A 27,992-nucleotide genomic window follows, 5' to 3' on the forward strand; every position below is an offset into this window, starting at 1 on the left:
CGCATCCCCAGCATATACAGTGCACAGCCCTGTCACTCGTGGTGTGGCCTCCCCGGCCACTGAGCTCCCCGCATCCCCAGCATATACAGTGCACAGCCCTGTCACTCGTGGTGTGGCCTCCCCGGCCACTGAGCTCCCCGCATCCCCAGCATATACAGTGCACAGCCCTGTCACTCGTGGTGTGGCCTCCCCGGCCACTGAGCTCCCCGCATCCCCAGCATATACAGTGCACAGCCCTGTCACTCGTGGTGTGGCCTCCCCGGCCACTGAGCTCCCCGCATCCCCAGCATATACAGTGCACAGCCCTGTCACTCGTGGTGTGGCCTCCCCGGCCACTGAGCTCCCCGCATCCCCAGCATATACAGTGCACAGCCCTGTCACTCGTGGTGTGGCCTCCCCGGCCACTGAGCTCCCCGCATCCCCAGCATATACAGTGCACAGCCCTGTCACTCGTGGTGTGGCCTCCCCGGCCACTGAGCTCCCCGCATCCCCAGCATATACAGTGCACAGCCCTGTCACTCGTGGTGTGGCCTCCCCGGCCACTGAGCTCCCCGCATCCCCAGCATATACAGTGCACAGCCCTGTCACTCGTGGTGTGGCCTCCCCGGCCACTGAGCTCCCCGCATCCCCAGCATATACAGTGCACAGCCCTGTCACTCGTGGTGTGGCCTCCCCGGCCACTGAGCTCCCCGCATCCCCAGCATATACAGTGCACAGCCCTGTCACTCGTGGTGTGGCCTCCCCGGCCACTGAGCTCCCCGCATCCCCAGCATATACAGTGCACAGCCCTGTCACTCGTGGTGTGGCCTCCCCGGCCACTGAGCTCCCCGCATCCCCAGCATATACAGTGCACAGCCCTGTCACTCGTGGTGTGGCCTCCCCGGCCACTGAGCTCCCCGCATCCCCAGCATATACAGTGCACAGCCCTGTCACTCGTGGTGTGGCCTCCCCGGCCACTGAGCTCCCCGCATCCCCAGCATATACAGTGCACAGCCCTGTCACTCGTGGTGTGGCCTCCCCGGCCACTGAGCTCCCCGCATCCCCAGCATATACAGTGCACAGCCCTGTCACTCGTGGTGTGGCCTCCCCGGCCACTGAGCTCCCCGCATCCCCAGCATATACAGTGCGCCTCCCGGCCACTGAGCTCCCCGCATCCCCAGCATATACAGTGCACAGCCCTGTCACTCGAGGTGTGGCCTCTCCCGGCCCACTGAGCTCCCCGCAATCCCAGGCATATACAGTGCACAGCCTGTCACTCGTGGTGTGGCCTCCCCGGCCACTAGAGCTCCCCGCATCCCCAGCATATACAGTGCACAGCCCTGTCACTCGTGGTGTGGCCTCCCCGGCCACTGAGCTCCCCGCATCCCCAGCATATACAGTGCACAGCCCTGTCACTCGTGGTGTGGCCCTCCCCGGCCACTGAGCTCCCCGCATCCCCAGCATATACAGTGCACAGCCCTGTCACTCGTGGTGTGGCCTCCCCGGCCACTGAGCTCCCCGCATCCCCAGCATATTACAGTGCACAGCCCTGTCACTCGTGGTGTGGCCCTCCCCGGCCACTGAGCTCCCCGCATCCCCAGCATATACAGTGCACAGCCCTGTCACTCGTGGTGTGGCCTCCCCGGCCACTGAGCTCCCCGCATCCCCAGCATATACAGTGCACAGCCCTGTCACTCGTGGTGTGGCCTCCCCGGCCACTGAGCTCCCCGCATCCCCAGCATATACAGTGCACAGCCCTGTCACTCGTGGTGTGGCCTCCCCGCCACTGAGCTCCCCGCATCCCCAGCATATACAGTGCACAGCCCTGTCACTCGTGGTGTGGCCTCCCCGGCCACTGAGCTCCCCCGCCATCCCCAGCATATACAGTGCACAGCCCTGTCACTCGTGGTGTGGCCTCCCCGGCCACTGAGCTCCCCGCATCCCCAAGCATATACAGTGCACAGCCCTGTCACTCGTGGTGTGGCCTCCCCGGCCACTGAGCTCCCCGCATCCCCCAGCATATACAGTGCACAGCCCTGTCACTCGTGGTGTGGCCTCCCCGGCCACTGAGCTCCCCGCATCCCCAGCATATACAGTGCACAGCCCTGTCACTCGTGGTGTGGCCTCCCCGGCCACTGAGCTCCCCGCATCCCCAGCATATACAGTGCACAGCCCTGTCACTCGTGGTGTGGCCTCCCCGGCCACTGAGCTCCCCGCATCCCCAGCATATACAGTGCACAGCCCTGTCACTCGTGGTGTGGCCTCCCCGGCCACTGAGCTCCCGCATCCCCAGCATATACAGTGCACAGCCCTGTCACTCGTGGTGTGGCCTCCCCGGCCACTGAGCTCCCCGCATCCCCAGCATATACAGTGCACAGCCCTGTCACTCGTGGGTGGTGGGCCTCCCCGGCCACTGAGCTCCCCGCATCCCCAGCATATACAGTGCACAGCCCTGTCACTCGTGGTGTGGCCTCCCCGGCCACTGAGCTCCCCGCATCCCCAGCATATACAGTGCACAGCCCTGTCACTCGTGGTGTGGCCTCCCGGCCACTGAGCTCCCCGCATCCCCAGCATATACAGTGCACAGCCCTGTCACTCGTGGTGTGGCCTCCCCGGCCACTGAGCTCCCCGCATCCCCAGCATATACAGTGCACAGCCCTGTCACTCGGGGTGTGGCCTCCCCGGCCACTGAGCTCCCCCGCATCCCCAGCATATACAGTGCACAGCCCTGTCACTCGTGGTGTGGCCCTCCCCGGCCACTGAGCTCCCCGCATCCCCAGCATATACAGTGCACAGCCCTGTCACTCGTGGTGTGGCCTCCCCGGCCACTGAGCTCCCCGCATCCCCAGCATATACAGTGCACAGCCCTGTCACTCGTGGTGTGGCCTCCCCGGCCCACTGAGCTCCCCGCATCCCCAGCATATACAGTGCACAGCCCTGTCACTCGTGGTGTGGCCTCCCCGGCCACTGAGCTCCCCGCATCCCCAGCATATACAGTGCACAGCCCTGTCACTCGTGGTGTGGCCTCCCCGGCCACTGAGCTCCCCGCATCCCCAGCATATACAGTGCACAGCCCTGTCACTCGTGGTGTGGCCTCCCCCGGCCACTGAGCTCCCCGCATCCCCAGCATATACAGTGCACAGCCCTGTCACTCGTGGTGTGGCCTCCCCGGCCACTGAGCTCCCCGCATCCCCAGCATATACAGTGCACAGCCCTGTCACTCGTGGTGTGGCCTCCCCGGCCACTGAGCTCCCCGCATCCCCAGCATATACAGTGCACAGCCCTGTCACTCGTGGTGTGGCCTCCCCGGCCACTGAGCTCCCCGCATCCCCAGCATATACAGTGCACAGCCCTGTCACTCGTGGTGTGGCCTCCCCGGCCACTGAGCTCCCCGCATCCCCAGCATATACAGTGCACAGCCCTGTCACTCGTGGTGTGGCCTCCCCGGCCACTGAGCTCCCCGCATCCCCAGCATATACAGTGCACAGCCCTGTCACTCGTGGTGTGGCCTCCCGGCCACTGAGCTCCCCGCATCCCCAGCATATACAGTGCACAGCCCTGTCACTCGTGGTGTGGCCTCCCCCGGCCACTGAGCTCCCCGCATCCCCAGCATATACAGTGCACAGCCCTGTCACTCGTGGTGTGGCCTCCCCGGCCACTGAGCTCCCCGCATCCCCAGCATATACAGTGCACAGCCCTGTCACTCGTGGTGTGGCCTCCCCGGCCACTGAGCTCCCCGCATCCCCAGCATATACAGTGCACAGCCCTGTCACTCGTGGTGTGGCCTCCCCGGCCACTGAGCTCCCCGCATCCCCAGCATATACAGTGCACAGCCCTGTCACTCGTGGTGTGGCCTCCCCGGCCACTGAGCTCCCCCGCATCCCCAGCATATACAGTGCACAGCCCTGTCACTCGTGGGTGTGGCCTCCCCGGCCACTGAGCTCCCCGCATCCCCAGCATATACAGTGCACAGCCCTGTCACTCGTGGTGTGGCCTCCCCGGCCACTGAGCTCCCCGCATCCCCAGCATATACAGTGCACAGCCCTGTCACTCGTGGTGTGGCCTCCCCGGCCACTGAGCTCCCCGCATCCCCAGCATATACAGTGCACAGCCCTGTCACTCGTGGTGTGGCCTCCCCGGCCACTGAGCTCCCCGCATCCCCAGCATATACAGTGCACAGCCCTGTCACTCGTGGTGTGGCCTCCCCGGCCACTGAGCTCCCCGCATCCCCAGCATATACAGTGCACAGCCCTGTCACTCGTGGTGTGGCCTCCCCGGCCACTGAGCTCCCCGCATCCCCAGCATATACAGTGCACAGCCCTGTCACTCGTGGTGTGGCCTCCCCGGCCACTGAGCTCCCCGCATCCCCAGCATATACAGTGCACAGCCCTGTCACTCGTGGTGTGGCCTCCCCGGCCACTGAGCTCCCCGCATCCCCAGCATATACAGTGCCACAGCCCTGTCACTCGTGGTGTGGCCTCCCCGGCCACTGAGCTCCCCCGCATCCCCAGCATATACAGTGCACAGCCCTGTCACTCGTGGTGTGGCCTCCCCGGGCCACTGAGCTCCCCGCATCCCCAGCATATACAGTGCACAGCCCTGTCACTCCGTGGTGTGGCCTCCCCGGCCCACTGAGCTCCCCGCATCCCCAGCATATACAGTGCACAGCCCTGTCACTCGTGGTGTGGCCTCCCCGGCCACTGAGCTCCCCGCATCCCCAGCATATACAGTGCACAGCCCTGTCACTCGTGGTGTGGCCTCCCCCGGCCACTGAGCTCCCCGCATCCCCAGCATATACAGTGCACAGCCCTGTCACTCGTGGTGTGGCCTCCCCGGCCACTGAGCTCCCCGCATCCCCAGCATATACAGTGCACAGCCCTGTCACTCGTGGTGTGGCCTCCCCGGCCACTGAGCTCCCCGCATCCCCAGCATATACAGTGCACAGCCCTGTCACTCGTGGTGTGGCCTCCCCGGCCACTGAGCTCCCCGCATCCCCAGCATATACAGTGCACAGCCCTGTCACTCGTGGTGTGGCCTCCCCGGCCACTGAGCTCCCCGCATCCCCAGCATATACAGTGCACAGCCCTGTCACTCGTGGTGTGGCCTCCCCGGCCACTGAGCTCCCCGCATCCCCAGCATATACAGTGCACAGCCCTGTCACTCGTGGTGTGGCCTCCCCGGCCACTGAGCTCCCCGCATCCCCAGCATATACAGTGCACAGCCCTGTCACTCGTGGTGTGGCCTCCCCCCGGCCACTGAGCTCCCCGCATCCCCAGCATATACAGTGCACAGCCCTGTCACTCGTGGTGTGGCCTCCCCGGCCACTGAGCTCCCCGCATCCCCAGCATATACAGTGCACAGCCCTGTCACTCGTGGTGTGGCCTCCCCGGCCACTGAGCTCCCCGCATCCCCAGCATATACAGTGCACAGCCCCTGTCACTCGTGGTGTGGCCTCCCCGGCCACTGAGCTCCCCCGCATCCCCCAGCATATACAGTGCACAGCCCTGTCACTCGTGGTTGTGGCCTCCCCGGCCACTGAGCTCCCCGCATCCCCAGCATATACAGTGCACAGCCCTGTCACTCGTGGTGTGGCCTCCCCGGCCACTGAGCTCCCCGCATCCCCAGCATATACAGTGCACAGCCCTGTCACTCGTGGTGTGGCCTCCCCGGCCACTGAGCTCCCCGCATCCCCAGCATATACAGTGCACAGCCCTGTCACTCGTGGTGTGGCCTCCCCGGCCACTGAGCTCCCCGCATCCCCAGCATATACAGTGCACAGCCCTGTCACTCGTGGTGTGGCCTCCCCGGCCACTGAGCTCCCCGCATCCCCAGCATATACAGTGCACAGCCCTGTCACTCGTGGTGTGGCCTCCCCGGCCACTGAGCTCCCCGCATCCCCAGCATATACAGTGCACAGCCCTGTCACTCGTGGTGTGGCCTCCCCGGCCACTGAGCTCCCCGCATCCCCAGCATATACAGTGCACAGCCCTGTCACTCGTGGTGTGGCCTCCCCGGCCACTGAGCTCCCCGCATCCCCAGCATATACAGTGCACAGCCCTGTCACTCGTGGTGTGGCCTCCCCGGCCACTGAGCTCCCCGCATCCCCAGCATATACAGTGCACAGCCCTGTCACTCGTGGTGTGGCCTCCCCGGCCACTGAGCTCCCCGCATCCCCAGCATATACAGTGCACAGCCCTGTCACTCGTGGTGTGGCCTCCCCGGCCACTGAGCTCCCCGCATCCCCAGCATATACAGTGCACAGCCCTGTCACTCGTGGTGTGGCCTCCCCGGCCACTGAGCTCCCCGCATCCCCAGCATATACAGTGCACAGCCCTGTCACTCGTGGTGTGGCCTCCCCGGCCACTGAGCTCCCCGCATCCCCAGCATATACAGTGCACAGCCCTGTCACTCGTGGTGTGGCCTCCCCGGCCACTGAGCTCCCCGCATCCCCAGCATATACAGTGCACAGCCCTGTCACTCGTGGTGTGGCCTCCCCGGCCACTGAGCTCCCCGCATCCCCAGCATATACAGTGCACAGCCCTGTCACTCGTGGTGTGGCCTCCCCGGCCACTGAGCTCCCCGCATCCCCAGCATATACAGTGCACAGCCCTGTCACTCGTGGTGTGGCCTCCCCGGCCACTGAGCTCCCCGCATCCCCAGCATATACAGTGCACAGCCCTGTCACTCGTGGTGTGGCCTCCCCGGCCACTGAGCTCCCCGCATCCCCAGCATATACAGTGCACAGCCCTGTCACTCGTGGTGTGGCCTCCCCGGCCACTGAGCTCCCCGCATCCCCAGCATATACAGTGCACAGCCCTGTCACTCGTGGTGTGGCCCTCCCCGGCCACTGAGCTCCCCCGCATCCCCAGCATATACAGTGCACAGCCCTGTCACTCGTGGTGTGGCCTCCCCGGCCACTGAGCTCCCCGCATCCCCAGCATATACAGTGCACAGCCCTGTCACTCGTGGTGTGGCCTCCCCGGCCACTGAGCTCCCCGCATCCCCAGCATATACAGTGCACAGCCCTGTCACTCGTGGTGTGGCCTCCCCGGCCACTGAGCTCCCCGCATCCCCAGCATATACAGTGCACAGCCCTGTCACTCGTGGTGTGGCCTCCCCGGCCACTGAGCTCCCCGCATCCCCAGCATATACAGTGCACAGCCCTGTCACTCGTGGTGTGGCCTCCCCGGCCACTGAGCTCCCCGCATCCCCAGCATATACAGTGCACAGCCCTGTCACTCGTGGTGTGGCCTCCCCGGCCACTGAGCTCCCCGCATCCCCAGCATATACAGTGCACAGCCCTGTCACTCGTGGTGTGGCCTCCCCGGCCACTGAGCTCCCCGCATCCCCAGCATATACAGTGCACAGCCCTGTCACTCGTGGTGTGGCCTCCCCGGCCACTGAGCTCCCCGCATCCCCAGCATATACAGTGCACAGCCCTGTCACTCGTGGTGTGGCCTCCCCGGCCACTGAGCTCCCCGCATCCCCAGCATATACAGTGCACAGCCCTGTCACTCGTGGTGTGGCCTCCCCGGCCACTGAGCTCCCCGCATCCCCAGCATATACAGTGCACAGCCCTGTCACTCGTGGTGTGGCCTCCCCGGCCACTGAGCTCCCCGCATCCCCAGCATATACAGTGCACAGCCCTGTCACTCGTGGTGTGGCCTCCCCGGCCACTGAGCTCCCCGCATCCCCAGCATATACAGTGCACAGCCCTGTCACTCGTGGTGTGGCCTCCCCGGCCACTGAGCTCCCCGCATCCCCAGCATATACAGTGCACAGCCCTGTCACTCGTGGTGTGGCCTCCCCGGCCACTGAGCTCCCCGCATCCCCAGCATATACAGTGCACAGCCCTGTCACTCGTGGTGTGGCCTCCCCGGCCACTGAGCTCCCCGCATCCCCAGCATATACAGTGCACAGCCCTGTCACTCGTGGTGTGGCCTCCCCGGCCACTGAGCTCCCCGCATCCCCAGCATATACAGTGCACAGCCCTGTCACTCGTGGTGTGGCCTCCCCGGCCACTGAGCTCCCCGCATCCCCAGCATATACAGTGCACAGCCCTGTCACTCGTGGTGTGGCCTCCCCGGCCACTGAGCTCCCCGCATCCCCAGCATATACAGTGCACAGCCCTGTCACTCGTGGTGTGGCCTCCCCGGCCACTGAGCTCCCCGCATCCCCAGCATATACAGTGCACAGCCCTGTCACTCGTGGTGTGGCCTCCCCGGCCACTGAGCTCCCCGCATCCCCAGCATATACAGTGCACAGCCCTGTCACTCGTGGTGTGGCCTCCCCGGCCACTGAGCTCCCCGCATCCCCAGCATATACAGTGCACAGCCCTGTCACTCGTGGTGTGGCCTCCCCGGCCACTGAGCTCCCCGCATCCCCAGCATATACAGTGCACAGCCCTGTCACTCGTGGTGTGGCCTCCCCGGCCACTGAGCTCCCCGCATCCCCAGCATATACAGTGCACAGCCCTGTCACTCGTGGTGTGGCCTCCCCGGCCACTGAGCTCCCCGCATCCCCAGCATATACAGTGCACAGCCCTGTCACTCGTGGTGTGGCCTCCCCGGCCACTGAGCTCCCCGCATCCCCAGCATATACAGTGCACAGCCCTGTCACTCGTGGTGTGGCCTCCCCGGCCACTGAGCTCCCCGCATCCCCAGCATATACAGTGCACAGCCCTGTCACTCGTGGTGTGGCCTCCCCGGCCACTGAGCTCCCCGCATCCCCAGCATATACAGTGCACAGCCCTGTCACTCGTGGTGTGGCCTCCCCGGCCACTGAGCTCCCCGCATCCCCAGCATATACAGTGCACAGCCCTGTCACTCGTGGTGTGGCCTCCCCGGCCACTGAGCTCCCCGCATCCCCAGCATATACAGTGCACAGCCCTGTCACTCGTGGTGTGGCCTCCCCGGCCACTGAGCTCCCCGCATCCCCAGCATATACAGTGCACAGCCCTGTCACTCGTGGTGTGGCCTCCCCGGCCACTGAGCTCCCCGCATCCCCAGCATATACAGTGCACAGCCCTGTCACTCGTGGTGTGGCCTCCCCGGCCACTGAGCTCCCCGCATCCCCAGCATATACAGTGCACAGCCCTGTCACTCGTGGTGTGGCCTCCCCGGCCACTGAGCTCCCCGCATCCCCAGCATATACAGTGCACAGCCCTGTCACTCGTGGTGTGGCCTCCCCGGCCACTGAGCTCCCCGCATCCCCAGCATATACAGTGCACAGCCCTGTCACTCGTGGTGTGGCCTCCCCGGCCACTGAGCTCCCCGCATCCCCAGCATATACAGTGCACAGCCCTGTCACTCGTGGTGTGGCCTCCCCGGCCACTGAGCTCCCCGCATCCCCAGCATATACAGTGCACAGCCCTGTCACTCGTGGTGTGGCCTCCCCGGCCACTGAGCTCCCCGCATCCCCAGCATATACAGTGCACAGCCCTGTCACTCGTGGTGTGGCCTCCCCGGCCACTGAGCTCCCCGCATCCCCAGCATATACAGTGCACAGCCCTGTCACTCGTGGTGTGGCCTCCCCGGCCACTGAGCTCCCCGCATCCCCAGCATATACAGTGCACAGCCCTGTCACTCGTGGTGTGGCCTCCCCGGCCACTGAGCTCCCCGCATCCCCAGCATATACAGTGCACAGCCCTGTCACTCGTGGTGTGGCCTCCCCGGCCACTGAGCTCCCCGCATCCCCAGCATATACAGTGCACAGCCCTGTCACTCGTGGTGTGGCCTCCCCGGCCACTGAGCTCCCCGCATCCCCAGCATATACAGTGCACAGCCCTGTCACTCGTGGTGTGGCCTCCCCGGCCACTGAGCTCCCCGCATCCCCAGCATATACAGTGCACAGCCCTGTCACTCGTGGTGTGGCCTCCCCGGCCACTGAGCTCCCCGCATCCCCAGCATATACAGTGCACAGCCCTGTCACTCGTGGTGTGGCCTCCCCGGCCACTGAGCTCCCCGCATCCCCAGCATATACAGTGCACAGCCCTGTCACTCGTGGTGTGGCCTCCCCGGCCACTGAGCTCCCCGCATCCCCAGCATATACAGTGCACAGCCCTGTCACTCGTGGTGTGGCCTCCCCGGCCACTGAGCTCCCCGCATCCCCAGCATATACAGTGCACAGCCCTGTCACTCGTGGTGTGGCCTCCCCGGCCACTGAGCTCCCCGCATCCCCAGCATATACAGTGCACAGCCCTGTCACTCGTGGTGTGGCCTCCCCGGCCACTGAGCTCCCCGCATCCCCAGCATATACAGTGCACAGCCCTGTCACTCGTGGTGTGGCCTCCCCGGCCACTGAGCTCCCCGCATCCCCAGCATATACAGTGCACAGCCCTGTCACTCGTGGTGTGGCCTCCCCGGCCACTGAGCTCCCCGCATCCCCAGCATATACAGTGCACAGCCCTGTCACTCGTGGTGTGGCCTCCCCGGCCACTGAGCTCCCCGCATCCCCAGCATATACAGTGCACAGCCCTGTCACTCGTGGTGTGGCCTCCCCGGCCACTGAGCTCCCCGCATCCCCAGCATATACAGTGCACAGCCCTGTCACTCGTGGTGTGGCCTCCCCGGCCACTGAGCTCCCCGCATCCCCAGCATATACAGTGCACAGCCCTGTCACTCGTGGTGTGGCCTCCCCGGCCACTGAGCTCCCCGCATCCCCAGCATATACAGTGCACAGCCCTGTCACTCGTGGTGTGGCCTCCCCGGCCACTGAGCTCCCCGCATCCCCAGCATATACAGTGCACAGCCCTGTCACTCGTGGTGTGGCCTCCCCGGCCACTGAGCTCCCCGCATCCCCAGCATATACAGTGCACAGCCCTGTCACTCGTGGTGTGGCCTCCCCGGCCACTGAGCTCCCCGCATCCCCAGCATATACAGTGCACAGCCCTGTCACTCGTGGTGTGGCCTCCCCGGCCACTGAGCTCCCCGCATCCCCAGCATATACAGTGCACAGCCCTGTCACTCGTGGTGTGGCCTCCCCGGCCACTGAGCTCCCCGCATCCCCAGCATATACAGTGCACAGCCCTGTCACTCGTGGTGTGGCCTCCCCGGCCACTGAGCTCCCCGCATCCCCAGCATATACAGTGCACAGCCCTGTCACTCGTGGTGTGGCCTCCCCGGCCACTGAGCTCCCCGCATCCCCAGCATATACAGTGCACAGCCCTGTCACTCGTGGTGTGGCCTCCCCGGCCACTGAGCTCCCCGCATCCCCAGCATATACAGTGCACAGCCCTGTCACTCGTGGTGTGGCCTCCCCGGCCACTGAGCTCCCCGCATCCCCAGCATATACAGTGCACAGCCCTGTCACTCGTGGTGTGGCCTCCCCGGCCACTGAGCTCCCCGCATCCCCAGCATATACAGTGCACAGCCCTGTCACTCGTGGTGTGGCCTCCCCGGCCACTGAGCTCCCCGCATCCCCAGCATATACAGTGCACAGCCCTGTCACTCGTGGTGTGGCCTCCCCGGCCACTGAGCTCCCCGCATCCCCAGCATATACAGTGCACAGCCCTGTCACTCGTGGTGTGGCCTCCCCGGCCACTGAGCTCCCCGCATCCCCAGCATATACAGTGCACAGCCCTGTCACTCGTGGTGTGGCCTCCCCGGCCACTGAGCTCCCCGCATCCCCAGCATATACAGTGCACAGCCCTGTCACTCGTGGTGTGGCCTCCCCGGCCACTGAGCTCCCCGCATCCCCAGCATATACAGTGCACAGCCCTGTCACTCGTGGTGTGGCCTCCCCGGCCACTGAGCTCCCCGCATCCCCAGCATATACAGTGCACAGCCCTGTCACTCGTGGTGTGGCCTCCCCGGCCACTGAGCTCCCCGCATCCCCAGCATTTGTCCATTTATTTTCCAACAGTGCTTTCTTGAAAATATATTACATGTCAGTTTCAAGCACACATTTTTGAATCTGATATATTTTCATTTAAAAAAGTAAAATATATGTTTGAAATCAGGGGAAAAATTATGATACAAATATGATATATGATATAAGTGAGGTTTCAGGCAATTTATATCAGGAAATACATATTCATTAAAGTTTATGCAAAGGTTGCAGTTGTTCTCAAATCATTTCTGACATGCACCCCTACAGAAGCTGAAATAGGTTCACACCAAGTTCACAGGCAATGCAAGAGGGAGATTTCAAGCACTTGCTCTGGGCTCTAGCTTCAGCTTGATGGGCTCCCTGGGTGAGGTAAATCCATTACTTGACAGTGCCAATGGAATCTAGGAAAACAAAAAAACAAAACATGTCACCAATTAGGCTTTAGCAAAGTTAAAATTGACTGTCAACCAATCACACATAAAAACCTTCTTCTCACCTCTGTCTCCTTGCATGTAACAAAGCTGAAGTTCTGAAGAATCTCCACTATGGCCAGCTTCATCATCAAGAGAGCAAATCTCATGCCAATACAGTTCCTTGGCCCTGCTCCAAAGGGTAGGAAGGCATACGGATCTATGTTGTCTTTGTTCTCTTTGCTGAACCTGAAAAAACAATGAACAAGTGGATTAGCCTAATGACTGACTTTGGGTAAAATCTGACTTTAACCTGCTATTAATCAAGTACATTACCTTTCAGGTTTAAAGGTGTCAGGGTTAGGCCACAAATCAGGGTTGTGGTGGAGAGCGTAAAGTGGCACCACAATGACAGTTCCCTTAGGGATGGTCACACCGTTCACTTCAACAGAAGCCTTTGATATTCTCTCTAATCTAGTAGCAATAGGGTACAGCCTCATTGTTTCATTCACCACCATGTCCAGGTATTCCATCTGCATCAGGGCATCACAGGTTGGTTGACCCTAGAAAGAGGTAAATTTTAAAGTAGTCATTAGCTGGCAACACAGAATCAGTTGCTGATAAATTGCAGTTAAAAAAAGAAACCTTTTCTGGGAAGGTTTCATCAATCTCCTCTTGCAGGGTCTTTTGGATGTGAGGGTGTGTTGCCAGGTTGTAGGCTATAAAGCCCAGTGTGCTGCTGCTGGTTTCATAACCAGCAAAAATGAATGTCACAGCCTGAGAAAGGATTTCGTGATCAGTCAACCCTGCAATACAAACGACGTACCATGATTAAACTAATATTATTATCATGATATTAGCCATGGGCTGGTAGGCAGTGTTGTAGGCAGGTCTGGAAAGGCTTAACAAGCATTAGCTTGGGACAAACTGATTAATCTTTCCTCTGATTATTAGTCTAAGATTCTTTGTTGGACCTTCAACAGTCTCCAGTGGATTGCTGTTTTGACCAAAGGAAACCATTCATAAGGCAATAGTTGTAAGATAACTAAGGTTTACTCTTTATTTCCTTTAAAACTTCCAAATTTTACTTGTTAGTGATTGACAGTGGGCAAAACGATTAGCACAATGAAAAGCAGTGATTTTTTGGTTAAATACAAAAGTGACCTTTGATCTACACTGTTTGTGTATATGCACAGTACACTGACAATAATGAAAAGTAAACAGCAAGTAATTTCCCTCAGACATCACAAATCACACACTTTAATTTCTCCATCTGGTTTCTTTGTCTACCTTTTTGGGAACTGGGATCATCTGTGTTGTCCTCTGAAATCTGACAGTCCACCATCAACTGCATGAAGTCCACTCGGTTCTGCCAGATAAAAACACATAGAAATGTTCAAATGTTACAAACAAAAATAAAAATATTAAAATTAGCCAACAATCTGATCAAATCCATTGTAGGTACTTTGTGGTTATTCTTATTCCGGTCAGATTTGATTTTCTTTATAAACTTGTAGAAGAAATCCAACGGCTCAGCAGGAAAAATTGACACATCCATCTTCTCCAGAAATGGTCCCAAGAATGGAAACATAACTGAAATGAATAAGAATCGAAAAGATGACGTAAATTTGGGTGTCAAGAGGACAAGACAGACATTCTGCTTACAGAATAACGTGTGACCTACAGATTAACACAAAGAAGGGATTCAGGACGTCGAAAGTGACCAGTTTCTTAGCGTTTGCCACAAAAGGATCAGAGGGCTGGTTGATGGAATCAACATCCACACTAAAAGCAGTGCTGGTCACAACATCCATGCTGTAAGGTCCAAATACTCTACAAAAAAAGGCAAATTCATTACAATTAACTATAACAATACCTATTATCCTTGAGTAATAGAAGGTAAAAGAAAAAATTGTGACTGTATAATGATGAAAAGTTCTGTGTCCAAATCGCATCATAGACAGTAACATTACTCACTCTTTAACCTCTATGACTTCATCCGCCGCTGCTTTCTCATGGAGATTCTTGACTAGATTACTTGAGTGCTTCAACATTATTGTATACATCTGCCCCAAAAATGAATAATGAAAACATGAAATCATTAAATATTTGCAAACAATTGAATCCCGAATAATGCACAAAAACAAATAGTACACATTTAAAAATTCTGCAGTGTGCTTTCTTTACCTCTTTCAGTCGGCCGCTGGTGAATGACGGAGAGAGTATGCTGCGAATCCTCCTCCATTCCTCGTCTTCTACTACTGACACAGCATCACGTAAGGGTCCGTTTAGGCCCACATCCTAAAGCACACACCCACACCCAACAGAGGATGCCTTCATTACATTGAGTTCTTTGATTAGTATTGAGGTACTGACTTGAGGAAGTTGTCCCTGCAGTATTTCTTTCCTTACCCGTCTGTTAGTGAAGACAGAATAACACTCCTTAACCAGGATGGCTTTGATCATAGCTGTGTCCATTACAGCCAGGGCAGGCTGCCTGCCATCGTAGAACCTTGTAATGCAATAGTGATATTGTAATGACTAATTTACAGCCTGGAACACTGCCTGAGACATGTATGGTATGATATATTCTTTCCTCATTAATATAAAACACTTACCCCCATATTTTACCATATTTCTGAAAGCACTGTGTATCAAAATTGTGGACACCCTGAGGAATAAAAATGAAAGCAGAGTGACAAAGTCATAAAAACAGTCAAAACCATGATCAGCAGAGTGTCCACTTAGATCACTGTACCTATATCATAGCGTCTCACCTTTCTGTACTCCAAAAGTGTTCCAAAAAAGGGCAATGGTTTGGGTCCACGGATGCCAACTTTCTTGAAAAAGCCATATGGAGCATATCCATATCTGAGGATTGATAGCAGGATTAACACACACAAGTTTAAATATATACTTTCTGAATGTTGGTGTGTATTTCTTTCAGACAACTTTTTTTTGCCATTGTTATCAGTACATGGAATTTGGTTCTATGCACGGTTCCCCCCATCATTAACCAAAGCAGAGTTCTCATGAGAAACTGAAAAAAAAAAAACAATGTTGGTGCAAAGACCATTTATAATACTTACAGTATAATACTGTGCAATAATCCCTAAATCTACATACTGCAACTTATCCCTATCCACCCTAATGGAACTTATATATTCTGTATAAGATTACTTTTTGTTGGACACACACTACATTCAGCTTTAAATCCTCAATTTCACCTTTAGTCCCGTAAAAGCATCATGTATGCTGACAGTTATTTCCTCCTTAGTGTGTAACTGAAGGACTGTTTTCATATTGCATCATATAAAGGCTGTTTCCATCATATAAACTTGTCAAACTTTGCAAAGTGAAACTGAGTCGGACAGTATGCTATCACAGTGAAAATGAATTCCGTTTTGGGCGATTTCCCTTTGAAATAATTATACTCTGTTCATCTGTAGATCTATTTGAAAGGATCAGGAAACAGCGTCTAGATGAGTTTGTTTTGGAAGAAATGGGAGGAACAAAATAGGGCGCACAAAATAAACCAAATTCATTTAAGGCAGTGTCCTGTTGTCCTGCTCCACAGCCGGACAGTTCCTTTCATGCCTGCCACAATTTTACTTGATGGCCTAGATTGAATAAAAAAGGTTTAAAAATACTCACACAGCCTCCACCTATAAGCATCTTTTAGAAAAGTCAAAAGTAATTATGTCCACTTTTTTGCAGAATTTGTTTGTTTTGTTTGGAGACGAATCAGATATTTAAAAATAAATAAATAAATAAATAATCAGATGTAAAAAACAGAGAGAAACAAGGTCATACTTACACTGCAATGAGAGCAATGAAAATTGCTATTAAGGTCCAGGTTTCGATGGAAAACTCCGGGAAATAGCCCATCTTTTCTCCTGTGCACACCACTGTCGACTGTGGTCGATCACTTCTCACTGTTGGGTGTTTAAGCTCCTCTCAGAGGCGGTCCCTCACAGCTGGAAAATGCAAAGTTACACAACTTCATATCTGCCCGTTCCAAAGGTTTTATCCAATGTTGAAGTACATGTAGAGACCTTTTGCCTACATGACCATTGCCTACTCCTTAAATCTCCAAAAAACACTCTCCAAAAGTGTATATTATTTTTCTTTCAGCTCTGTAAGCATTTTCTATTTCTTGATCAAATGTTAAAGCCACAGCTGTACAGTTTGTGCAGTTTAACAACAGGTCTCAGGCAGCAAGGTGTACTTAACTTTGTACACCTCAACTTTGGTCTGATTCCTGTCATAAAGAACATGATCCCGTTACCTTTGTTACCTTTGTCATATTGTGATTGCTGCTGTCAGCTCTTGCATCAGTCAGTTTCACCGACGGCTACATGGGCAAAGGTTTGGGGAAGATCATGGGGCATTAATCAGTGAAGTAGTTTAATTTTATATTTTTCCTGAAGCTCTATTTGAATTAAGCAAGGACATGTCATGTAAGGAAGTGAGACAGAGGGAAACAGATTGCCGGTGAAAGGTTCACACCGTCAGCTGTGCCTATCTGAGTGAACTAATGAGCAGTCTGTGACCAGGACTGGCTCATTTCCAAGGCTGTGGTGTAAAGCAAGAGCAAAGAAAGACATTTACCTGCCAGGAACAACAAGCACTACAAACAACAAGCTGCCTTTTTGAACCCAAAGATAAAGGTTCAACTAGTACAGAATGTACACCTACCTGCATTTTCAGTCATCTGTTTACCTCTACCTATGCAGACACCAGTGTGTGTAGTTCTCTAGTTTCCTGTCAATCTATCTCCCTTGCCTCATCCTGATCCTGATTTTAGAAAAATAATATGGAACAAAACGGCAGGAAAAACTCCATCAAGAAGTCATAAAAAGACAGCCACCTGTCAGCTCAGTACTAGAAAAACTATTCAGTTGTGATGTGAGGAGGCTGCCTTTAGCTGTGGCTGGGTCAGCTGAGAATAAATAGAGTTGTTTTTCTCATTTCTTCTCTCGTATTTCTGTGATCCCTTGTGAATGTATCAATGTCAACACGCTGTGTGTTGTGCGTGTGTGTGTGTGTCTGCGCACAATTTTGCAAATGCCTGTCTGCCTGCAGCACTACACTGAGTGGTAACAGTGCTGTTGCTCTCTATTTGGCTCAGATCAATCTTGTAAAGATGAGTTTCCAAGAAGCAGTGAGAGAAGGCCATAAGAGACAGAGAAGGTATTGAGGAGAGGCCATAAGGAACAGAGGAAAAAAGCACAGGATAGAGAGAATAAGGGTACACCCTTATGCCAAAACGGTGATTGTGTGTGCTTGATGTAAACATTTGGGTGTGCTTGATGTAAACATCGGCTGTAGGTCCTTTTTCCTTGTGCTGTGGTCACATGGAAAAGAGTGCTAAGTGACAGAGTTTCAGATCAAACATATGCAATGTTGTAGACTCTAAGGCGTCTCATGACAAAGCATTTGTTGTTTAGGGTGCATCACAGAAAAATAAAAACAGAGAAAGGTATAAATGTGCAAGCGAGAAAGTAACATCGGTACATAGGGATCGGACTACACCGACAAGATGACTCGTGGTAGGAATACGAATTTATCAGCTTGATCCTACGGCTTTTAAAAATTTCAAAAAAAAAAAGAAAAAATCAAATAAAACATTTAGTTTTTTCTTAGAGGTTACCGTTTGTGCCGAAATACACTCTCCTCCGCGTGAAAACTTGTTTACCAGTCTGCTCAGAACAGCTATTCATTTAAACGCCTTATTTTTAAAATTATTTAATGAGGGTTTCTCTTGTTAAAAGTGACTCCAGAGGAGCTGGAAGGCCTCAACTTAACGCAGTCAGACTACAGTAAGAGAGTATCTGAATCATAAAAAACAGCTGTTGACAACAAAGAGTTGTATGCAGGTCACTCACTATAAATACTTACAGATTTAGTAGAACGCGCTGAGCGGTGTTTTGGGAGATCGGATACGTCTGTCGGAGTGTGCGGACGAGACAGCGGGGACGAGGATTTTGTGCCGATCGTCCGTCGGTTTAAAAACCGTCTGAGACTCCGCCGTGTTAAGCGTCAACATCAGTGGCGGTTTTTGGCACGGGCGAACCGGACAGACGCCTGGGGCGGAATCCCATGGGGGGCGGCACAACCACGTGAAAAGAAAATCATCTGCGCCGCTAAGCTGTTTTCTATTATCTATCATATTACTGTCTGGGAAATTGGCCAATTCGCGCCATCCCCATCTCCCAGCATGCACCACCAGCATATGCATGTAGAAACGGCACCCTGACTCAAGGTGGTGGTTAGGTTGGAAGAGTGTGGGAGTCCTCCCTAGGGATGGTGCGCTAACACTGGAGGCTCCGACACATGCGCGCCAGTGCATCAGACAGTTGTATTGAACCACTGTAACAACATGTGTTTTCGTCACTGACGTTTGAAGCACTTGAGTGACGTTCGAAGCAGGTGAGTGCTTCAGACGTCATACGAATCACCTGATTGGTTCGGTTTGTCATGTGAATCACGTGGCGGGATCGAGTGTGTTCAGGGATAGGGTAGCTCTGTATAGTGGCGCTCATTAGAATTTTTCTTTGCAGAGTACGTTGGTTTGTTGCGGTTGTTAGGTGTTTTGAGAGTTAGTGTTGATAACGTATTTTTGGAGAATCAGTGTAGATAGAGCAATAGATATATAATATATAAATTATATAGATATATAGTCCTATGGGTTTTTCCAAGGCTGGGGACATTGTAAAAGAAGAAACCGTTTGAGCCCAAAAACTGTAGAAAAACTGCTATTTCTTAATAAAAACTTATAAACAGCTACACAAGCACACCCACTGCCCCGTTCTTTGAGCAAACTGCCCTGTTACAAGCACACCCTCTTTACCTACGTACACGTACTATGTATCTAGCTTCATGATAGTCAGACTTGGAGTCAGACGTGTGTGTTTTGGTTAGGAAAAATGATGTGATTCATGACGTATGAACTACTTTACTGCTACATTCGGTATCGAAACCCTGTCATTGGTTTAGTTGTCTTGCAACAATGTAGCGTGGGTTCGATTCCCGTCAGAGCTGCGTGTTATTTAGCTCATGAATTAGACATTTGGAATGAGATCACATTTGCCATCTGGGGACTGAACACCCAGTATTCAACATCTTTTAAGACTATTTAGACTTGTATTAGGATAGCTCACGATTCATAACACAAATTATCAGGCCAAGTATATCGCTGTTTCCTACAACAATCAGACGTGTCAAATAAAATGGCCTATGTATTTAATATATATATTTAATATTTGTATTTTATTGTGTCAGCTTGAAACCATACAAACATGTAGTGTAGTCAAACAAGAACGTGCATGCCGAATCAAATCCCAAACAATTCATGAACCAATAAATGACACATCTTGATTGCACTTAATTTTATTGACCACTAGATGTCCTACTGGAGTACTGTGTCATTGAAGCCTCGGGCAATGAACCATTTTTTTGAAATCCAGTGTCGAAGCTTCAACAAAGCCTCAGTCAGCCATCACTCGCAAAGGGAGTGACCTAGTCAGGTCCCCTATGTTTCAATTGTACAGTTAGATAAAAAAAAGAGGCTCGATCGCTCCCAGTAGCTGGCCTATCTGACAGGCCGGCCACTGTCAGACAAGCCAGACGTACAGGTAGGCTTGATCTCGCCCATCGGCTGGCCTGTCAGACAGGCCAACCGTGTAAGCAGTCCCTCCAGCCAACAATTTAGTTTTAACAAGGGCTCGATCGCACCCAGTAGCTGGTCTGTCTGACAGGCCGGCCACTGTCAAACAAACCAGCTGTGCAAGCAGGTTTGATCATACCCATTGGCTGGCGGAGCTGTCAGACAGACTCAACGACTCAGCCATACCTCGTACAATCCCGAAGGACAGACGGGCTCAAAATTACCCCTCGGCCGGCCTGCCATATAAGCCAGCCAGCCAGGCCCCCTGGCTGACGGTTTCAATTTCTACACTTAGGAGCTCACGCCAATCGGCCAGCAAGAAGAAACCGATTGAGTCCAAAAACTGTAGAAAAACTGTTGTTTCTTAATAAAATCTCAGTTACAAATAAACAGTTACACAAGCACACCCACTGCCCTGTTCTTCAAGCACACCCTTTTTACCCACGTACACATAAACCTCTTTACAAACGAAGCCCAAAACATACCATGATATAATCTGTATTTTGTATATTGTAACTCTAAAAACACCTAACAAACGCAACAAACCGACATACTCTGCAAAGAAAAATTCAAATGACCGGCACTATACAGACCTGTTCTATGTCTGAACACACTCGATCCCGACACGTGATTTTTTATATATATATATGCAATCCCCGGGGCACTAAAATCCGTTATATGTTTTTTTTTAATTGAACGAATGTCATCAACAGTTACAGAAATATTTCAACAGCTCACAATGTAACGAATATATACAATCACAAACAGGCCACTTGGTTTCCTCTGTGGCAGTGTCCATAGCAACCACATAACAATGGTTTGGTTTGTTATCGTAATAACAAACAAAGATAATTTACAAGAATTGAATGAATATTGTGAAATTTTAATGTGTATTTCTCACTAGAACTATCATCAAAAGGCTTTTTTATGTCCAAACAATCTTGAAATAATGCATTTTACACTGAGAATGAAAGGAATGGCCGCCATGCTTTTATTTTGAGAAGACCTGCAATCAGTCATATGACCCGTCGGCAGGCCAATAGAAAAGAATGGGACAAAAAAAAGTGACAATTTCACACTTTTCAGACCCTAATTGTGAAACTGACACGTTTTGTACTGCGGACAAACGTAGCTATTTCACATTTTGATGGCTTGTCTGACAGGCTGGCCGATTGGCGTAAGCTCCTGTCTAAGTGTAAAAATTGAAACCGTCAGCCAGGGGGCCTGGCTGGCTGGCTTATATGGCAGGCCGGCCGAGGGGTAATTTTGAGCCCGTCTGTCCTTTGGGATTGTATGAGGTATGGCTGAGTCGTTGAGTCTGTCTGACAGCTCCGCCAGCCAATGGGTATGATCAAACCTGCTTGCACAGCTGGTTTGTTTGACAGTGGCCGGCCTGTCAGACAGACCAGCTACTGGGTGCGATCGAGCCCTTGTTAAAACTAAATTGTTGGCCGGAGGGACTGCTTGCACGGTTGGCCTGTCTGACAGGCCAGCCGATGGGCAAGATCAAGCCTACCTGTACGTCTGGCTTGTCTGACAGTGGCCGGCCTGTCAGATAGGCCAGCTACTGGGTGCGATCGAGCCCCTTTTTTTTATCTAACTGTACAATTGAAACATAGGGGACCTGGCTAGGTCGCTCCCTTTGGGGCTGATTGAGGCTTTGTTGAAGCTTCGACACCCAATTTCAAAAAAATGGTTCATTACCCGAGGCTTCAATGACACAGTACTCGAGTAGGACATCTAGTGGTCAATAAAATGAAGTGCAATCAAGATGTGTCATTTATTGGTTCATGAATTGTTTGGGATTTGATTCGGCATGCACGTTCTTGTTTGACTACACTACATGTTTGTATGGTTTCAAGCTGACACAATAAAATACAAATATTAAATATATATATTAAATACATAGGCTATTTTATTTGACACGTCTGATTGTTGTAGGAAACAGCGATATACTTGGCCTGATAATTTGTGTTATGAATCGTGAGCTATCCTAATAAGTCTAAATAGTCTTAAAAGATGTTGAATACTGGGTGTTCAGTCCCCAGATGGCAAATGTGATCTCATTCCAAATGTCTAATTCATGAGCTAAATAACACGCAGCAGTAACGGGAATCGAACCCAAGCTACATTGTTGCAAGACAACTAAACCAATGACAGGGTTTCGATACCGAATGAAGCAGTAAAGTAGTTCATACGTCATAAATCACATCATTTTTCCTAACCAAAACACACACGTCTGACTCCAAGTCTGACTATCATGAAGCTAGATACATAGTACGTGTACGTAGGTAAAGAGGGTGTGCTTGTAACAGGGCAGTTTGCTCAAAGAACGGGGCAGTGGGTGTGCTTGTGTAACTGTTTATGAGTTTTTATTAAGAAATAACAGTTTTTCTACAGTTTTTGGGCTCAAACGGTTTCTTCTTTTACAAACTATGTCCCCAGCCTTGGAAAAAACCCATAGGACTATATATCTATATAATTTATTTATTATATATCTATTGCTCTATCTACACTGATTCTCCAAAAATACGTTATCAACACTACTAACTCGCAAAACACCTAACAACCGCAACAAACCAACCTACTCTGCAAAGAAAAATTCTAATGAGCGCCACTATACAGATCCATCCTATCCCTGAACACACTCGATCCCACCACGTGATTCACATGACAAACCGAACCAATCAGGTGATTCGTATGACGTCTGAAGCACTCACCTGCTTCGAACGTCACTCAAGTGCTTCAAACGTCAGTGACGAAAACACATGTTGTTACAGTGGTTCAATACAACTGTCTGATGCACTGCCGCGCATGTGTCGGAGCCTCCGGTGTTAGCGCACCATCACTAGGGAGGACTCCCACACTCTTCCAACCTAACCACCACCTTGAGTCAGGGTGCCGTTTCTACATGCATATGCTGGTGGTGCATGGCCAATTTCCCAGACAGTAATATGATAGATTATAGAAAACAGCTTAGCGGCGCAGATGATTTTCTTTTCACATGGTTGTGCCGCCCCCCATGTGATGCCGCCCCAGGCGTCTGTCCGGTTCGCCCATGCCAAAAACTGCCACTGATGTTGACGCTTAACACGGCGGAGTCTCAGACGGTTTTTAGACCGACGGACGGTCGGCACAAAATCCTCGTCCCCGCTGTCTCGTCCGCACACTCCGACAGACGTATCCGATCTCCCAAAACACCGCTCAGCGCGTTCTACTAAATCTGTAAGTATTTATAGTGAGTGACCTGCATGCAACTCTTTGTTGTCAACAGCTGTTTTTTATGATTCAGATACTCTCTTACTGTAGTCTGACTGCGTTAAGTTGAGGCCTTCCAGCTCTTCTGGAGTCACTTTTAACAAGAGAAACCCTCATTAAATAATTTTAAAAATAAGACGTTTAAATGAATAGCTGTTCTGAGGAGACTGGTAAACAAGTTTTCACGCGGAGGAGAGTGTATTTCAGCACAAACGGTAACCTCTAAGAAAAAACTAAATGTTTTATTTGATTTTTTTTTTTTTTTTTTGAATTTTTTAAAAGCCGTAGGATCAAGCTGATAAATTCGTATTCCTACCACGAGTCATCTTGCCGGTGTAGTCCGATCTCTATGTACCGATGTTACTTTCTCGCTTTATTTTTTTTTGATGCACCCTAAACAACAAATGCTTTGTCATGAGACGCCTTAGAGTCTACAACATTGCATATGTTTGATCTGAAACTCTGTCACTTAGCACTCTTTTCCATGTGACCACAGCACAAGGAGAAAGGACCTACAGCCGATGTTTACATCAAGCACACACAAATGTTCACATCAAGCACACACAAATGTTCACATCAAACACCCCTAATTTATTTATATTTGTTTATATATGTTTCATGTTGTCTTGAAGGGAATGAAAAAACAATGAAGGGGGTAGGATGAATGAAGTGATGTCATAGGGGCGAGGCTAGGAAGTGACGTCATAAAGGGGCGGGGTTTACGCCACGTGGTGGGGGGTTGGGGGGTCATAAATTAGGGTCATAAATCACCGTTTTGGCATAAGGGTGTACCCTTATTCTCTCAGGATGAAGTCTGAACACAAAGTAGGGGGAAGATTGAAAATAATGTACAAATATATCAAACAGACTGCTGATTGATATAAAATTTCTCTAGCGCCTAAAGCTAACTTTTATGGCTTTGTTTTAAATTGCCCCTGGGTACTTTGCCAGACAGTATTCAATTACACGCCTTAACGCAGTTCAACATTCAGTACAAGTTGAAGATGGAGTCATTAGACTGCAGTTACATAGTGTCTGTTGCTATTCTGAGGAGAGGGGAAATTAAGAGGTGTGTAATAGCAGCTGGGTGGCCAGTGTGTCCTCCAGATGTTGTCTGGGAAATGGTAATTGACCTGCTAATGAAGTCTGGGCTCCCCCTGGCAGCTCTGAGCCTCGGAGAGTCTGTGACATTGGAGGGACACCTGCCTATCTGACCAGATGACAGCAAACCTGAATTGTAATGAGATGCACAACAAACTGACAGCATCTCTTCACTCTCTCTCTCTCTCTCTCTGTCTGTCACAAACTCACAAACACACACGCACATATTCATGTAAATAACTCCACCAAACCGATTTAAGTAAACAGTGTCTGCTTTTAAAGTGCTTCTCAATCAGTCTTATGAAACCAGGCTTTTTTTATTTCCATGTGTGGAGAGTTAATGTGAATTCAAAGTTTTAATCAGACACGGGTATTGCACTTTTCATCGCTCTCACAAATATACACATACAGCAGTCAGGAGGCTCCCAGAGTTAACAGTGCCTTTGTGCAGTCGGCTGTGACCACCCTGGCTAGCCTGGTGAATTGGCTGACGGCCTGGTGAGTGTTACTTTCTATAACCAGTGAGTGTGTGCATGTGTGTGGGTGTTTATGTGTATCTCTCTAGCAGTATATGGTGAGTCATGCTGGGGAGAGGTGGGAATGTCTGGCCACAGCCGCTGGACAGGAGACAGAGATGTTTAAATTGCTGCATGGAGAGGAGGTAGAAGAGTGTTAGTTCCTTTTGAAGGTGAGAGCAAAGGTGCTTTGTATCACAATCATTAACTTAGAGGCACGGCCAGAAGCAATCCGGTCTGTACTTATACATAGAACATAGAATTTTGTTATGACTGCTTTTTACTGACATATAATTCTCATCTTATCCTGTCCATTTGAGACTTGGGTTTGGGTGTGCTTACCAGCAGAGGGCAGTGCAGGGTAACATTTGTGACGGTCACATCAGACAGCAGGGAGTTGCTGGAAGTTGAGATGTAAACAGCCAAATGTCTGTATAGATAACCTTTTTCTGCTTTTTAAAAGGTCGTATAACATAGTGGTCTATTAATTTCACAATACATTCACAATTTGCTTTGATGGAATGATGAATGAAATGATGAGACACACACTTTCTAATATGTATTCTTTAGCTTTTAGTAGCTTATTGCTCTGTGCCTCTGAAGCTCTTCTCTGCAGGCTGCTGCACCTTTTGCCAATTAGTTTTAGTCCTCTGAGCATCAGTCTGGGTGCACAACCCCTAACAGTGTCTCACAGGAAGAGCCACATGGCAGTGTGGAGTCACGGGAGGGAGTCACGCAAGGACAGTTAATGACAGGCAGGCTGGTGCAATATGTCTATGTGCAGCAGCAGGTACAGGGACCCCCCCACCCCAGGGAGCTGAGTAACATTGTGACTGCGTCCCGACTGAGCCACTGCAAAGTCACACTCCTGCATCACTGTGATGGCCTGCTGCAGAGTTTGGGCCCTCTGTCTCTTTATATTTCACATATTTGCGTGAAGAAAACAAAGGTGCAGTTTCTTTTCTCTGTTAGGAAGAAGAGAGAGACAGGAAGAAGAGAGGGTAGGAGAAGGATAGAGAAAGAAAATCTGTATGCATGAACGACAGAGACACTGATGCAAGCCTCCGAGTGTGTGTGTGCGTAATGTTTACTTGTTCAATGCCAACTCTGGTGTCCATTCTATCCCATTAATTTAGACAGGAAATCATGTCCTCCGTCTGGCGGCAACTTTCTATGAGTTATGGCTGCTTGTCCAAGCGAGTTGTTGTGATGAAAGGCAACATTGCTGGGAAAAGTGAATGAAGAAACAAGTGAATACACATTCACAGCACACACACACACACACACACACTCACACACACACACATTCAGTATAGTGACAGGGTGATTTAGTGGCTTTTAATCATTCCTAAATTGCCTGTCGTTGCCTCTCTCACAGCAGCACTTGATTACATGCACCGGTACATTACATGAAGCAGAATCTTGCTCCAGTCAGACACTGGGAGAAACATGGCCCAGAGTTTTGTGGGTGTTTGAACTAGAACACTTGAGAGTCCATTACATTGTTTCTTGTCTGACATGTGGAATCGGAGGAAAAGTGCAGAGTGTGCAGAGAGGGCAGTGAAACCTTCATAGATCTCCTCTGTAAAGAGCAAGACCGTGAAGACCAAGACTCCATCACTGCCATCAGTGGCGTGCGCTAAATCGCTGAATCCACTAAATCCACTTGCTCCACATTCGGCTGGCTTTCCAAAGGATTTCTGAGAGGTACAGAGCCAGTTACTTGTAATTTTAAATCCCAGCTCCATGTAGTGCCAAGCTGATGTTTGAAACAGCCCGAGGGTAGAAAGCTTTGGTAAGAGCTGTGTCCTTATCTGACTGCTATTTTAATGCCCTGTTACTGTTAATTCTACAAATGCAGTATTTACAGAACCATCATTTCACCACTTACACACAGACAGTTATAGCAGTTATGGAGGTGAATAAAAAATCACATTAAACAGAATTTATATCACAACCAGCACATTGGATGGATATATTGATCATGAATAAGACCAGCTTATAAAAACTACATCATGTTGGATGCTGTGACATCTTTCTATTTAACTTTTCTAGCTTAACCTTGTTTGTAGTGTTTGAAAAATCACAAAACGTAGTCACTCCGTACCTTAAAGCAGTGCTTCCCAACCTTGTGACCCATTAAACTGAAGCACTGTCTAACTGCATATGTCTACAGGTTGTGACCAGTTTGACCAGTCATTTCTTTCCCTGTTTTATCTGAATAATTTTGATTTAAATTTTTTTTTGAGGTCTGAAGAGGGAAAACTCATCGGTATCTAACACAAAAGCAAAGGTTACAGGAAAGTGAAAAATAAATGTAATATTGTGCAGCAGAAGTATTTTTTATTTCTGCTTTCATATACTTTTAATCATATTGCAATGCCTCAGATTTATCTTGCGACCCTGTGGGGGCTCCGGACCCCCAGGCTGAGAACCACTGCTCTAAATTAATAAATGTGAACCAACATATGAATCAACCCTACTTATCCAGCTTAAAATAGCACATACAATATGTTTGTGGAGTCTGTTCAGAGCAGATTTAAGCAGTTGTGGACCCTGATGGGCAAAAGCAACATATGTGTTTTGGCTGCAGTTGCAGCTGTATACACTCAGGGCTTTTTAGGGCCATATTTTCGGATTGCTCTCTAATAGTGAGGGCATTTTGGAATGTGCGAAAGCTGCTTGGGAATGAGAGTTCATAATCTCTCAATCCATTGTTGGGCTGTTTTGAAGGGTTTAGAGTTTTGCTGCTTTGTCGGACATGTGCCTGGGTTCAGGATGTGCAGCCAGAATGACAAAGTAGAAGCCACAATGAATTCGCCTTCATTTCCGAAGACTCTCTCGTGTCAGCTGCTTTAAGGACATCATTGTGTTTACCTGGGAAATGTTATAAAGCCATAGAAGATACCCAGGTATATCAGTTCTATCACACAGCATCTATCTGAGGTTTACCAGCATTAGCGACCATATATTGGTCATACCAAACCCAGTGAGGATGTAGCAAGAAAACATGTGAGCATGGCAAAATGAGGAAGGGTGAGTTTTATTACTTATGAAATCATTTTTTTTTTCCTTCTTTCATTAGGTACATATTCTTGCTTTAACGCTGGCAAAACACAGTAATTGTTTTCTATTTCTTTTTTTTACTTTTAACTTGGCTCCCTTTTTGGCCTTGTGGGAGATATTTTGAAAAGTCCGACTATGTGACCATGCTTTTGGAGTTTATTTTAA

General features: G+C 51.4%; 1 protein-coding gene across 1 annotated transcript; it reads right to left on the reverse strand.

Annotated features, from left to right (window-relative positions):
- Positions 1 to 11,815: 11,815 nt before the first annotated feature.
- Positions 11,816 to 16,185, reverse strand: LOC121197987 (cytochrome P450 3A27-like). The gene is made up of 13 exons (XM_041061786.1): positions 16,036 to 16,185; positions 14,996 to 15,089; positions 14,837 to 14,889; positions 14,631 to 14,730; positions 14,406 to 14,519; positions 14,196 to 14,284; positions 13,903 to 14,051; positions 13,684 to 13,811; positions 13,509 to 13,587; positions 12,864 to 13,024; positions 12,555 to 12,781; positions 12,305 to 12,467; positions 11,816 to 12,209 (listed from the first exon to the last, which is right to left on the reverse strand). Exons 1-13 carry the CDS (start codon positions 16,104 to 16,106, stop codon positions 12,126 to 12,128), a joined length of 1,512 nt encoding a protein of 503 aa, XP_040917720.1. The 5' UTR covers positions 16,107 to 16,185; the 3' UTR covers positions 11,816 to 12,125.
- Positions 16,186 to 27,992: the final 11,807 nt, after the last annotated feature.

Source organism: Toxotes jaculatrix, chromosome 2 (genome assembly GCF_017976425.1).
Source record: "Toxotes jaculatrix isolate fToxJac2 chromosome 2, fToxJac2.pri, whole genome shotgun sequence".
NCBI classification, from domain to species: domain Eukaryota; kingdom Metazoa; phylum Chordata; class Actinopteri; family Toxotidae; genus Toxotes; species Toxotes jaculatrix.

What these genes read in the sequence shown, in the direction of transcription:
- LOC121197987 (XM_041061786.1), bottom strand. Translation starts at nt 16,106, where the DNA reads ATGGGCTATTTCCCGGAGTTTTCCATCGAAACCTGGACCTTAATAGCA. An exon ending in AAATATGGTAAAATATGGGG is followed by an intron (nt 14,731 to 14,836) that starts GTAAGTGTTTTA and finishes TTGCATTACAAG; the next exon opens with GTTCTACGATGGCAGGCAGC. An exon ending in CCAGCGGCCGACTGAAAGAG is followed by an intron (nt 14,285 to 14,405) that starts GTAAAGAAAGCA and finishes TTTTTGGGGCAG; the next exon opens with ATGTATACAATAATGTTGAA.